This window comes from Odocoileus virginianus, chromosome 5 (genome assembly GCF_023699985.2).
Source record: "Odocoileus virginianus isolate 20LAN1187 ecotype Illinois chromosome 5, Ovbor_1.2, whole genome shotgun sequence".
In the NCBI taxonomy this organism is placed as follows: domain Eukaryota; kingdom Metazoa; phylum Chordata; class Mammalia; order Artiodactyla; family Cervidae; genus Odocoileus; species Odocoileus virginianus.
In genome coordinates, this window is record NC_069678.1 from 86,582,085 (window position 1) to 86,596,514 (window position 14,430).

The following is a 14,430-nucleotide window of genomic DNA, read 5'->3' on the forward strand; positions in this document are numbered from 1 at the left end:
GATGGACTTGCCCCCGGTGCCATTGTGGTTGGTGAAATCACCGCCCTGGCACATGAACTGGGGGATGATGCGGTGGAAGCTGCTGCCCTTGAAGCCAAAGCCCTTCTCGTGGGTGCACAGGCAGCGGAAATTCTCTGGGGCCGAGAAAGGAAAAGGCGCCTGAGTCAAAAAACAAACCGATGGGGGGACTTCCTTGGTGATCCAATGGTTAAGATTCCATGACTCCAAGGAAGGAGTATAGGTTCAATCCCTGGTTGGGGAACTAAGATCCCACTTGCCTCGGGGGCATGGTCAAAAAACCCCCAAACAATGAGATCTCTAACTAGACTCTGAAAAACTATATTTGTTTAATGTTCATATTTTCATTTCAAAATACGACATGTTCATTATAAACCTTTGAGATAGTGACTATCTTGAAGGATTAGAAGGGAGTCTAGTTAAATAAGGCATGAAAACATGCATTCTAGATCTTATCCACCCTAAACTGGTGGTAAAGCAATTTTTAAAAAGAAAGACCAAACAGGATCTTAGAGAAAAAGACAGGTCAAGTCTTTGTGGCTTTGCACTTGGCAATGTCTTAACTGCAACACTGAAAGTATAAGTAACAAAAAATTGGCAAATGAGACTTCATCAAAATGAAAAACTTTTGGACATCAAAGGACAGACACTCTCAACAAAATGAAAAGGCAACTTAGGGAATGGAAGAAAATATTTGCAAATCATATCTCTTAAGTGTTTAACATCCAGAATATAAAATGAACTCCTACAAATCAACAAAAAACCAACCTAGTAAATAAATATGCAAAAGACTTGCACAGATATTTCCTCAAAGAAGATAAAGAAATGGCCCCTACCCCTAAGCACATGAAACGATGCTTCACATCATTAGTCACTGCCGCTGCTGCTAAGTCACTTCAGTCGTGTCCGACTCTGTGCAACCCCATAGACGGCAGCCCACCAGGATCCGCCGTCCCTGGGATTCTACAGGCAAGAACACTGGAGTGGGTTGCCATTTCCTTCTCCAGTGCATGAAAGTGAAAAGTGAAAGTGAAGTCACTCAGTCGTGTCTGACTCTTCACGACCCCATGGACTGCAGCCCACCAGGCCCCTCCGTCCATGGGATTTTCCAGGCAAGAGTACTGGAGTGGGGTGCTATTACCTTCTCTGCATTAGTCATTAGGGGAATACAAATCAAAACCACAATGAGATCCCACTTCCCAACTACTAGGATGGCTATGATAAACAGAAAACAAGTGAGGATGTAAAGAAACTAGAGCGCTTATACATTGTTTATGAGAATGGAAAATGGTGCAGCCACTGTAGAAAGTAATTTGGTAGTTACTCAGAAAGTCAAACTAGAATTACCATATGACCCAGCATTTCCAGTCTTAGGGAGGCATCCAAAATAATTGAAAACAGGGATTTAAATACTTGTTTGTACACAAATGTTCACGGTATCATTATCCATAGTAACTGGCAAGTGGAGCCAGTGTTCAAGTGTCCATCAACAAATGAGTAGAGAAACAAATTGTGGACCCAGCAATCCCACTTCTGGGCATACACACCGAGGAAACCAGATCTGAAAGAGACACGTGCACCCCAATGTTCATCGCAGCACTGTTTATAATAGCCAGGACATGGAAGCAACCTAGATGCCCATCAGCAGACGAATGGATGAGGAAGCTGTGGTACATATACACCACGGAATATTACTCAGCCATTAAAAAGAGTTCATTTGAATCAGTTCTAATGAGATGGATGAAACTGGAGCCCATTATACAGAGTGAAGTAAGCCAGAAAGATAAAGACCATTACAGTATACTAACACATATATATGGAATTTAGAAAGATGCTAACGATAACCCTATATGCAAAACAGAAAAAGAGACTCAGATGTATAGAACAGACTTGTGGACTCTGGGAGAAGGCGAGGGTGGGATGTTTCAAGAGAACAGCATCGAAACATGTATATTATCTAGGGTGAAACAGATCACCAGTCCAGGTTGGGTACATGAGACAAGTGCTCGGGCCTGGTGCACTGGGAAGACCCAGAGGGATCGGGTGGAGAGGGAGGTGGGAGGGGGGACCGGGATGGGGAATACATGTAAATCCATGGCTAATTCATTTCAATGTATGACAAAAACCACTGCAATGATGTAAAGTAATTAGCCTCCAACTAATAAAAATAAATGGAAAAAAAAAAAAAAGAGAGAGAAACAAACTGTGGACTATCCAGACAATGGGATATTACCCAGCCATACTGATGCCTAAAAGACCCCTGAAAAAACAATGCTAAGTGAAATAAGTCAGACATAATAGGACAACTACTGTTATGACTCCATTTATATGAAATGTCTAGAATAGTAAATTCAGAGAGACAGACAGTAGATTAGCTGCGAGTAGAGGAGAAAGGGGAGCGACTGTTTAACGAGTCCCAAGTTTCTACCGGGCTTCCTTGGTGGCTCAGCTGGTAAAGAGCCCGCCTGCAGTGCAGGAGACCCCAGTTTGATCTCTGGGTCGGGAAGATCCACTGGCGAAGGGAGAGGCTCTCACTCCAGGACTCTTGAGCTTTCCTGGTGGCTTAGACAGTAAAGAATCCACCTGCAATGTGGGAGACCTGGGTTCCATCCCTTGGTTGGGAAGATCCCCTGGAGAAGAGAAAGGTTACCCACTCCAGTATTCTGGCGTGGAGAATCCCATGGACTGTATAGTTTCTATTAGGGGTGTTGCAAAAGTTTTGAGAGTAGATAGTGGTGATGGTTGTATAACATTGTGAATGCAATTAATGCCAGTAAATCATACACTTAAAAAATGGATAAAATGACTATCCCCTAAAAAGGAGTGAGAGTAGAGACAACAGCAACTAAAAATCTTCGGGACCTAGAAGACAAACAGATGAGCCATAACCGACAGAGCAGACCTAACAAAGCTGAAGCTTAAGCTGATAAAGCCAAGAAGCAATTTGATTTCTGCTGCATAAATTCCAAAAACTCAGTGACAAGGATGAAGATGGTTCTAAAAGCAATAAGTCTGGTTGAAAGCTCACTTAAAAGTAGCTAGCCCCCAGATCCTCTCTCTTCCCTAGCCCTCGCTGCTGGTCTACCTGAGGTCTACCCTCCAGCAGGTTAAAGCAGAGGGTCTCTGGTCTGGGATGCTCTACACATACCTGAGGGTTGAGGTATGGAGACAAATGGAGATTCAGTGAAGTTCATATACTGCTCCCACAACCTCCCACCCTCCATGATGGCAAACAACTGGACACAGGACCATTAGCAAGAGGCTAGAGTCTTCTCTGTGGCCTCTGCTCTGTCCAAGAGACTATAACTCAGGGATACTGATATCCGGAGTCCAACAGAAAGAATCACCTCATAGAGGAAGCCTCAGTCAGCAAGCCTTACCAATGTCCAGGGAGTTTCCAAGCAGATTTTAAGGACCCTAGTCTTAAATATGAGAAAGGCATCTAATGTGAAAAGCAAAGACTGAAACAAGCAAACAGATCAATAACAAAGAAAAACAAACAGGAAAAAAAACGGAAAAAAGTAATTTCAAATATAAGCTGTATAGGAAAAAGAAATTTTAGTATACTAATCTCTCAAGTTGAAATGATAGTACATGCCTGAAATAAGCACAGGATGCTATGAAAAAGAACATTTAGAAAGATTCCAAAATATGAGTAGAGAAAAATCAGAAGGGATAAAAGTAAAGAAATAATTCAAGGAAAATTTTTCAAAAGATAGGACTGTCCTAATTGATGGGTGTGGTATGCAGGATAATGGCTCCCGAAAGATGTCTATATCCCAATTCCTAGAACCTGAGAATATGCTGCTCACAGCAGAAGGTACTGTGCAGATGTGATTAAGGTTACGGACACTGAGATAGGGAGAGTGGCCTAGATTACTCCGGTGGGCCTAATATAATCACAAATCTATAACCAGAGAACCCTTCCCAGCTAAAGGCAGAAAGAGATAGAAGTGGATGGACTGTTGTACAGCAAAAACTAACAAAACATTGTAAAGCAATTATATTCCGTCTCCCCCACAACCCACCCCCCAAAAAAAGTGGATGGAAAAGGAGGCAAGCGATTCAAAACATGAGAGGGACTGAATCAATCACTGCTGGCTGTGATGACAAAGGAAAGCGGTCACAAGCCTCTGGAAGCTGGGACCAGCCCTCAGCTGGCAGCCAACAAGGAAATGGGTACCTTCATCTGCAGATGCAGGAAACTGAATTCTGTCAACAAGCTGACTGTCTCTGGAAACAGATCTACCCATAGAGCTTCCAGTAAGGAATGTGGTAACCCAGCTACCACCTTCCTTTAACCTGGTGAGACCTGTGTTGGGACTTCTGGCCTTTAGAACAGTTAAGACAATAAATTTATGTTCTTATAAGCTGCTAAGTCTGTGATAATTTGTTACAGCAGCAAGAGAAACCAATACAGTAGGACCCACTGAATATCCAGCAGGATGGATGGAAGCAGATCTATTCCAAGAGGACAATATTTCAGAACACAGGACACAGACACCCTCCAAGCCTCTAGACCAGTGTTATCTAACAGCTTTTAGGCATCTGAATCACTGAAGAAGTTGAATTTTAATTTTATTTAACTTGAATTAATTTAAGCTTAAAGAGTCACATGTGGACAGTGATTACCATATTCGGACAGCTCAGCTCTAGACAGAAAAAAAAAAAGGTTTTGTATAAAGGACCAAGAATCAGAATGACATTAGACTTCTCTAGAATTCTACATCCAAACTATCAGATGGGAAAGTAGAAATTTTCATACATCAGTCTCAAAAACCTGACTCTCCAAGCTCTTTTCTCCAAAAGCTACAGAAATATGTCCTCTACCAAAATGAGGGAATAAATCAAAAAAGACAACAGACGTTCCAACATAGGAAGTGAAAGCAGGAGATCCCACGACAAAAGCTATGAGACGGGCCTGGAAGGCAACTGGTCCAGGCCGGGGGAGGTCAGAGGGCTCCAGGGAGGAATAAGTGAAACTGACAAAATATCTGATGTTTGAACATGATGGAGATTTATACAAGCAGGAAAATTTGGGATAGCTCAGGAATATATGTACAGAATACTAAGCAAATATGAAAACAAGATAATTATGAATTCCAGGGAAAACAAAGTGCTGTGTATGAAAAGAAGCTATCACAATATGACGCTTACATAGTCAGAATAACCTGCAACCTAACCAAAATTATGGTAACAACATGAGGAGGATGAAGGAGCTGGGAAGGTGATTTAAAAAGCTAGTTTCTTAACTTCTCAAGTGGGAAGCAATAGATGTCTAAAATGAAAAGATATTAAAACAAAAAAACCCCCAGAAAGTAGCAACATACATCTGTCATCTACAAATACAGAGGTTAAAAACCAAAAGAATGAGTTAAGAGTTGAAACTGGCTGCCTCTGAGAAGCAGCATACGGTGCTGGGGGATGCGGCAGGGCAGGAGGACAGCATGCGGGGGGGGGCACTGCTGTGTTTTCCCAAACAAACTGTGAAACTGACATTCCTAACTATATGTCTACATAATAATATTTAGACCAAAAGAAGAATAAACAGAATTCAATATTTAACAAATGAAAAAATGTTCAAGAAGTTGTTAGTTATCGGTAGTTACTTCTGAAGAGTACGATTAAATGTGGAGAAGGAACAAAGACTCAGGTTTTCAATTTATCGCCTTCAATACTGTTGGAGTGTGTGTGTGTGTTTACTTTAAAAAACAAACCAACCATGAATACGCATTCACTTGTATTACAGAAAAAACTGCTTACCTGCTGTCATGGGCACGACGTCTGAACGCAGGAGCATCTGGATGCGGCCAGCCGGCTTGTTCCCAATCTTGATGTCCATGTACACCTGAGGGTTTGACCGGGCCTTTTTTACAGTGGGCTCTCCCTAGATGCAGGAGAAACGGCCAGGTTAGAGAGAACACTCTGACTCCCCAACTAGGAGAGCGAGTGTGAATGAACACACCTGAGAACCCAACTACAGTGAGCAAGCTGAACAGGGTGGCGACAGGGAAGGCCTTGGGGCTGCAGAAGAAGGTGAAGGCCACAGCCATGACCCCGGCTGGACATCCAGTGACAGGAGACTTCAGCACCGTCTACCTGGAGCCCCACCCTGCAGGCGTGTCATCTCCTCACACTCCCTCAGACACATGAGGCTGCCTCACTTTCACCCTCCCTGTGGTCACAAACAACACTTCTCTGGCCCCAAACAGGCAACTCTCAGCACCTTCACACCCCAGCTCAAGGGCACCCACCTTAATCCAGTTAAACGGACCCACTTCTGTAACACCATCCCCTCCCTCTGTGCGCAGCCCTGCGTGGTACAGGCTGGCTGCAATGGAAGCAAGGAGCACCAAAGTGCTCACAATGGAGGTGACCGGGACCTTGCTCTATACTCCTCTTGAAGGCACTCTGCTTAGCCTCTGTACTTGCTGCTTGTGTCAGTGTGGGTGGAAAGTGGCAAGTTAGTGAGTTGGGGAACACAGGATGAACAAGATTAGGGGAGGGAGGGCGAGACTTGCAGCAGAAATGTCTGAAGCTCAGGGCTAGAAACAGAGGCCAGGAGAGTCCAACAGCACATGAGAGGCTGTGAAAGATCAGAGTGACTGCTGCTGTTTTGGCAGAGACGGGAGAGAGACCACTAGTCAAGAAAGAAACCCGGAACACCAGTTACAAGGGGGAGGGGCAGCCGGAGAGGCAATCGTTAGAGAGGTGCAGTGAGAATCAGAATAAAGTGCCAAGGCAGGTTCCCTGGAAGGGAGGACCTCAAACCTGTGCCCAGACTGAAGGGAAGGGACCCCCACCCTGCCCTGCCTCAGGACAGGAAGACGGTGAGCCGGGAGCCCAACACGTGCGTGAAGGAGGGGGACTGACGAGGAGGGTGCAGAGGCCCACACACCGCCCTTCCTCACCTCACACTTCCTCCTCTTCAGTAACAATCACAGAACAGAACCCAGCAGAGCTGAGAAGCTCCTCATGCAGAGCACAAGGGCGAGAGGCTTAAAGCTTCCCTTCAGCTCACTCATTACCAACCCCACCAGAACACCGTAAGTTCACTTTTCGTTCTCTCTACTTTTGCATGTGCATTTGCAGATTTCCATAAAAACCTAAAAAAACAAAGCCTCCTGCGGGAAGTGCCAGCCTGCAATCTCACCTCCCGCGTTTCCACTTTGGGGGGCTCTGACCCCTCCTCCTCTTTGTTCTCCTCAAGAGTCTTCCCAGAGAACTTCTTCAACCAGTCATCATCAGACCAAACTGAAAAGAAAGAAGCAAGCAGATGAGAACAAATTCAAGCCATCAGCCAGCTGCTAAGTGGGTGCTCTGGTCAGCGAAGCAGAACACATTCTGTGGCCCTCTCAGCCAGAGGTCTCCACTCTGGGAAGCAACATGCATCAGGCAAGTTCCCATCTTTGCCAGCCCTGAAGTCCAGCTCTTCTGTGTGTTAGTCGCTTAGTCGTGTCTGACTCTTTGCAACCCCATGGACTATAGCCTCCCAGGCTCCTCTGTCCATGGGATTCTCTAGGCAAGAATTCTGGAGTGGGTTGCTATTTCCTTCTCCAAGCTCTTAGCAGGGCTATGTGAAAAGGCTATGCCCCAGGGAAAGGTGCAGCCCTTGCCAGTCCCAGCCCCTGATGGAACCTGCCAGGAATGAGAAAGCTGGGACAGATGAGCGATCAGGCACGGCTTCTCTCATAAAGGAAACAATTACTCTGGTGTGGCTGAGAAGCTCACACTCTTTATTTCCCCACAAAGGTGGCAGAGGTCCTTTGCCAATGTAAACCATCCTCTACTACTGTCTGCCAGAGAAGCATTCAGTGCCTACTTTCAGTAAAACTGGGACAAGAAGGCAAGCAAGGCCAAACTAGCAGGTGTGAGGGGGCATCTGTATTATTCCCACTCACCTGGTCTGGAAGAGCCTTCTTTAATCCTCATGGGTTTTGCCAAATTGACACGAATTGTCCGTCCAAAGAGCTCAGATTCATTCTGAAAAGTGTGAAAATCCAGTTGTTTAAACTGTTAGGTTAAAAGAAAGTCAGACACTTTCCATTTACTTCCAATACATCTGAGACAAGTTCATGATTTGTTGTCCCTTAATCCCTGATCCCCTAACAGCAAGTTATGCACCTGCCACAAAGCAGCCCGTGGGCTGCAGAGAATTTCCTCCCAGGAGTCATCATACAGTTCCTTTCTCTTTTCTTTTAAATTTATTATTTCCTTATTTGGATGCATTGAGTCTTCGGTGCAGCACATGAGGTCTTTCTTGTGACCCATGGACTCTCTAGCTGCAGTACAGGCTTAGTTGCTCCGTGGAATGTGGGATCTTAGCTCCTTGACTTGGGATTGAATCTGTGTCCTCTGCATTACAGGGTGGATTCTTAACCACTGGGCCACCAGGGAAGTCCCCTTCTTTTTTAAAATTGAAGCACAGCTGATTTACAATGTTTTGGGTGTACAATAAACGGATTCAGTTATACATTATATATATGTGTGTGTGTATATATATATATATATATGTATGTATGTATCTCCTTTGTCAGATTCTTCTCCATTATAGGTTATTACAAGATATTAAATAACAGGTTTCCTGTGCTATACAGCAGGATCTTGTTGTATATTTAGTTCATATGCAGTAGTATGTGACCTCCTTTCTTTCAATACTAGTAATGACCTCTGCTAACAAAAGTGACACTGTGTTCGAAGCACTCTGAAATTACAAGGATAAATGCAATTTCCAAGTACCTGAGTTCGTTTTCAAAAGTCAAGGTCAGCCTTAAGCAATGAGAAGTGATCGTGTTCTGAGAGCTGAGGAAAACATTTGATGAATGGGAAACAGAGAGCAAGAATAAAGGAAAGCCTTATTACCCTAAGATAACTGGTACCAGGAAAGGTCACTCAAGTGTGAAATCACTTAAAGGCAGTGAAGAAAATTTCGTGGTAAAATGTGAACGGGAAAAAAATTGGGAATATACTATGATGAAATTAAAACTAATGACAATAAATTTCTTATAGTTAAAATTCAGCTTTTAAACTATGGCCTAATTTGAAGAACAGAGATATAATGGATGTTTCTACATCTGCAGTATCTTTTTCAACAAAATCCTACCAACAGTATAGATTATCTTTGCATTTCTTATCTGATGTGAAAATCCTAAGTATCCTGAAGAGGGAACACACACTCAAGAGCCGCATCATTGCCCCAAGGAGCTCTCCAGGCCGTCCCAATCACTTGGATCAGTAGCACATCCTATCATTATCCTTATCAAGTTTCTCTTCTCAATTGTTAACACTTCATGAAACCCTGCCTCTTTTGTAAAATATGCAATTTCACCATGCAATCACTTTGCATTGTTTGCAATTTCCTATCCTAGACACAGGCAGTCAGTGAGAGACTGGTCAATGAGGATGGTTAGCCTTTACATTATTATCAAGTGGAGAAAGGTATTTGAGAAAGGACAATTTTATAAGTGATCAATTCACAGTGAATATTTTCACAGGATGACAATCTGTATGTACTTCCTCATGCAACCTTGTAACTTTGGAGGTTTAGCAAACCCAATATAGAACTAACTGCCCTCTGTACCACCAAAAAGCAACTTCTGTAAGAAGCAGGATTCCCAGCCTTACCATGTTGTCAATAGCTGCTGCAGCATCCTGCCAAAAAGACAAGGTATAAATTTAGGTTTGCAGTCAAATGCTTCTTGTAGTGTCTAAACACACACTTGGTAAAATGACAAAAGAACAATCCAACAAAAAAAGTTCTCTTTTTCTTCCTCACCCTTGTTGCATGTGTATAACAGAGTGCACTTCCTGGCTGACTTCAGCTATTTGCCATTTGGTGGAAGACAAAGAAAGTATCACCAGTGCTGCCAGGGAAAGATGCTCAAAGAGCAGGACTGCAGGAGTTCTGCAGAGCAAGAGGGGCAGGACCTAGCAGGTCTGTGATGTTAATCACAGCGCATGGTTTCATTAAGTGAAGGCAGCTTTCCTTCAAACCGTGTTTCTCACCTCTCTGGAAGCATCAGCATGAGGCCCAAAAACCCAACCCCAAATGAAGAACAGCTCCCTTTGTAATCAGTAACAATAACAAGCCAAAGACTTAACATAGATAACAGAATTTTCTCACCTCTGCCAACTCAAATTCAACAAAAGCAAATCCTCGGTGCTTTTCTGAAAAAAGGTAGACAATATCAAGCAATTATCATGTTGGACAATGGGAAGAAGCAGGTGGTCACAAAGAAAGTGAAGTCAGTCACATGCCTTATCCATTTACTAGAAATTCTACACCATCACTATTTAGGAAAAAGGCATCTTACTCTGATTCTTTCTAGTTTAAATAACATTTCAAGCAACATTAAACTGTTTTGTAGCGAGTGAAAGTCACTCAGTCATGTCCGCCTCTTTGTGAACCCATGGACTATAGCCTACCAGGCTCCTCTGTCCATGGACTTCTCCAGGCCAGAATACTGGAGTGGGTAGCCTTTGCCTTCTCCAGGGGATGTTCCCAACTCAAGGACCAAACGCAGGATATTATCCCGCATTGCAGGCAGATTCTTTACCATCTGAGTCACCACGGAAGCCCGTTTAGTAGTGAACATAACTAAATAATGAACTATACTTTTAATCTTTAAAAGCAGCATTCTTTACCAAAGCCAAATCAAATCTTAACCTTTGCATGCAAGGCAGCTAGAAAAATGAAGTCATTTAACCTATCAATCATTCATTCCAAGCATACATTCTGAACATCAATTGTGTATAAGTCATGAATCCTAAAACCTGGGTAAGGATGCTCAGATTTGATCCTCAGCAAAACGTAATCTAACCAACACCAACTAGAAGGGCCAAGTGCACAACACCATTAGTTTAAGTAACCAATTAACCTTACAGAGTCAACATAACCTTATTGTTTTTATACATATAAAGGTCCCAGGGAGGTTAAATCCATATACAAGGTTGATGACAGAGCTGAAGCCACACAACTCATCTCAGGACTCAGCAGAGCATAGGTTGCTGAAAGCACAAAACAATCTCAGGCTTTAATGAAGCTGAGGTTCTTTTGTCTCCTTGCGAAAAGAATTCACTGGGAGGCAAAGCAACATGGAAGAGTACTTTATTAGTATAGGACGCTTGTGAGAGATACAAGGAGGCAGGCAAGAGGGAGCTGTGACAAGAACTTAGTGGGGTGCAACTTAATTTTTTACTTTTAAAATTCATTTCTTTATTTATTTTTGGCTGTGCTGGGTCTTTGTTGCTGCATGGAGGCTTTCTCTAGTTGTGGCGAGTCGGGGCTACTCTCTAGTTGCATGGGTTACTCTCCAGTGTGTGGGTTTCTCATTGCAGTGGCGTCTCTTATTGTGGAGCACAAGCTCTAGAGCACAGTTCAGTAGTTATGAAGCACTGCCTCAGTTGCCACGAGGCATGTGGAATTTTCCCTGCATTGGCAGGCAGATTCCCAACCACTGGATCACCAGTGAAGTCCTGGGCTATACCTTTATAATTAAAGAAAAGTGAGGAGGAGGAGAAGACTACCCTCTTCCTCATTCTTTGAGTCTCCCATCATTAATTCTTCCTACATGCTGGGTAGGGGAGTTTTTGACCCTGTATGGCCCCACTGGGACTGTCATGGTGCTATGGAAATGACCAAGAAGGCTCATATGGTAAATCATCTCAGGTTTCAGTATAATGTTACCTTTCCCCTACATTTTTGTTTTTAGTGTGTGCATAGGAGCATGGCCAAGGGATCATTAACTTACTGACCTCAACCAGCAGAATGCAGGTGTTACTGCTATATAGTGCTGTTGTTAAGCAGGGCTGCTTGGTTTTGTTGCTAAGCAAGCCGGCTTTCTTGAGTGACCAATTAACTCACAGGGGTCTCCCAAAATTCCCTCTCTATGATCCCCTAGTGGGATTTCTAAACTAGTTGTGTACTCTAGAGCTGGGCCTAAAACTCCAATCTTAAAAATGACAACAAAGGTTAAGACAGAAAACTGAACTGCAACTGTGATACTAATTGAAGGAAAAGTTCTCCAGGTGCAAAGAAGCTGAGGCCCCATTGTTGAAGCTGGGCTTTCCTGCTACCCTATTTAACAGCACAGCTGCCAAGAAGAGAGCCGCTGTAGGAGAGTGCCTGGCAGGCAGTTTGAAACAACAGGTCTCCATACAGCTTGAAACCAATCTTCCTACTGGCTAACTGAAAAGCTTGTCTTACTTCAAATGCAATATATGGGATCTGAAAAGCATACTGCAGCTCACAACCACAAGCCTCAGAAAAGTCTTTCTGCATAAAGACCACTGTCAGGCTGCCCAAAGCATATTTAGAACGTACTGTAATATGACTTACAAAAATGTTAAGTTCTTTCCTAGCAGGAGGATTTTGGGCATGAGAAACACTAAGACGACTCACCTGTTTCATAATCCAGAGGAATCTGGATATCCGTGATGTCTCCAAAAGGGATAAAAGCAGCATGGAGAACTTTGTCATCCACCTCCTCCGCGAGTCCACCTGCAAAGACACCAAGGGCCTTCTGAACTACTGTCCTCCAGTCTGTTGAGAAGTCCCGGCTGTAAAATTAGCATGCCATTGCCAGGGAAGGAATCTTTCCATTCAGTCCTGAGTTCATAAACATCCCTCTCATTTGCTCCTTCACACTTATGAAGCACACTCTTCACTCTCCTTTCAGACCTTCATCTAGCCCGGAGAGTCCCTCAACAGCTTCATAACTGCCTCCCTTCTCCTCCACAAAGCCAACCAGCACCATCCTGGGAACGTACAGACTTTAACTCTTCACTTCCCTGCTTAAAGTACTTTATCCTCAGGATAAAGTACAAACTTAGCACTGTTCACAAGGCCCTGCCCACTTCTTCAGCCTCTTACCCTTTGCTTCCCCGCAAAACGACGCATTCGCCTCCAAGTGTTAGGCTATTTTACACCTTTGGGCTTTTGCTCAAGCTGCTCCCTTTCAGTAAACACACTTGCTCCTACTTCGCTACCTGCCTAATTCCAGCTCATCACCGGCGTCACCGCAGCCTGAAAACTTGCTCTCACCTCTCCAGATAGAGGGGTCATTTCTCCCCACACCGAGGCCTATGTCACCAGTGTCCGTCCCCACCAAAGCTCTCATCAAACTGTGCTATTGAGGTTATTCTCATTTTTAGCCGGCTAGCCTGGGAACTCTTTCCTTAAAGAGTGGGGGCTGAGCCATCGCTGCGGTGAATGTAAAATGAATGGACGCGAGGATTCAGAGGTCCCTAATATTCCTCCCACCATCGCCCCGTTCTCAGGTGATGAAGAGGCTCCTGTTAGAGGTTGGCGGGCTTCGAAGAGAGGTGCAGTTACAGTTATGTCTCAGGCTCACTCCCTGAGGCCAAGCAATACCGCCACAGATACCACCTAGACAGCTGCTCGCCGCCTCTCGCGTCCGGAGACCTGTCCAGCTCCACGCCACGACCCACTCGCGGCCCGGTTCGCCCAGCCTCCGCCTAGCGCCCAAGCCTGCTCACCCACGTACAACACTCGCTTGGTAGTGGCCATCTTGCTCTCGCGCTCTTCCGCCGGAAGCCTGCGTTCGACCCGCCCCTTCCCCAAGGCTCCGCCTCCCGCGTACGGCGATCGCAGACCCCGCCCACTCTGGCTTAACCCGTGCAGGCAGGCCTCTGGGTGCCAAGGAGCTGCAAGTGCAGCGTTAGGTGCGTGTCGGTACCGGAACCGACACGGCTCCGGCTCTGCCGGTGCTCGCTGCTGCGGAACACACTCCACTGGGGAGTCAGAAGGAGTCCGCAAGTAATAAACAACCAATAAAGTACGGTCCACGGGCCACCCCGCCCATATATTTTCGGACAACCTGGAGCTACGAATGGTTTTTACATTTTTAAAGAGCTGGGGGTCGGGGAAAGAAGAAGAAACAAGAATAATATTTCGTGACATGTGAAAATTGTATTAGATTCAGTTTTCATAAAAAAAATTTATCAGAACGCAGCCTTACTCATTCCTTTTAGTATTCATATGTGAGTGCTTTCAGGCTGCAGGGCAGATCCAGAGCCTACAAAGCTTGAAATATTTACCATTGGATCTTTGGGGAAAACGTTGACCGACTCCTGGAATACATCAACTAGTAGCAATACATAAATTGGCCTAAGTGGTACAAAATAATGGGGCCACTTTTTTTAGACACAGCAGTTGGTTAAGACCTCTCTGCAGCCACATTTAAGCTGAAACCACATTTAAGCTGAAACCATAAAGAAGAGGAGCCAGAGAAAGGAGGGAGCAAGGAAAAAGGTTTCCGGTAGAGGAGACAGCTTCTGCACCTTCCAAGAACTGAAAGGCCAGACTGTGGGCCTTGGGGAGGAGAGGGACATGGAACATCAGACAGAACAGGTGGGTAGGGGTGGCAGGATGCATGACCCTGCAAACCATGT

General features: G+C 44.6%; 1 protein-coding gene and 1 long non-coding RNA gene across 2 annotated transcripts in view; one reads left to right on the forward strand and one right to left on the reverse strand.

Moving 5' to 3' along the window:
* The window catches only part of PPIE (peptidylprolyl isomerase E), a 16,915-nt gene extending 3,331 nt beyond the window's left edge, over window positions 1–13,584 (reverse strand). The window contains exons 1-8 of the mRNA XM_070467192.1: window positions 13,516–13,584; window positions 12,419–12,517; window positions 10,142–10,185; window positions 9,643–9,669; window positions 7,920–8,001; window positions 7,172–7,272; window positions 5,782–5,905; window positions 3–134 (exon numbers count right to left, since the gene is read on the reverse strand). Of these exons, the coding sequence (XP_070323293.1) occupies window positions 3–134; window positions 5,782–5,905; window positions 7,172–7,272; window positions 7,920–8,001; window positions 9,643–9,669; window positions 10,142–10,185; window positions 12,419–12,517; window positions 13,516–13,546 (640 nt within the window). The 5' untranslated portion in view covers window positions 13,547–13,584. The remainder of the gene's footprint in view (window positions 1–2; window positions 135–5,781; window positions 5,906–7,171; window positions 7,273–7,919; window positions 8,002–9,642; window positions 9,670–10,141; window positions 10,186–12,418; window positions 12,518–13,515) is intronic.
* A 90-nt stretch (window positions 13,585–13,674) lies between these two features.
* Window positions 13,675–14,430, forward strand: part of LOC139035275 (uncharacterized) — a 41,801-nt gene continuing 41,045 nt past the window's right edge. Inside the window, exon 1 of the long non-coding RNA XR_011487940.1 lies at window positions 13,675–14,389. This is a non-coding gene — a long non-coding RNA (uncharacterized lncRNA). The remainder of the gene's footprint in view (window positions 14,390–14,430) is intronic.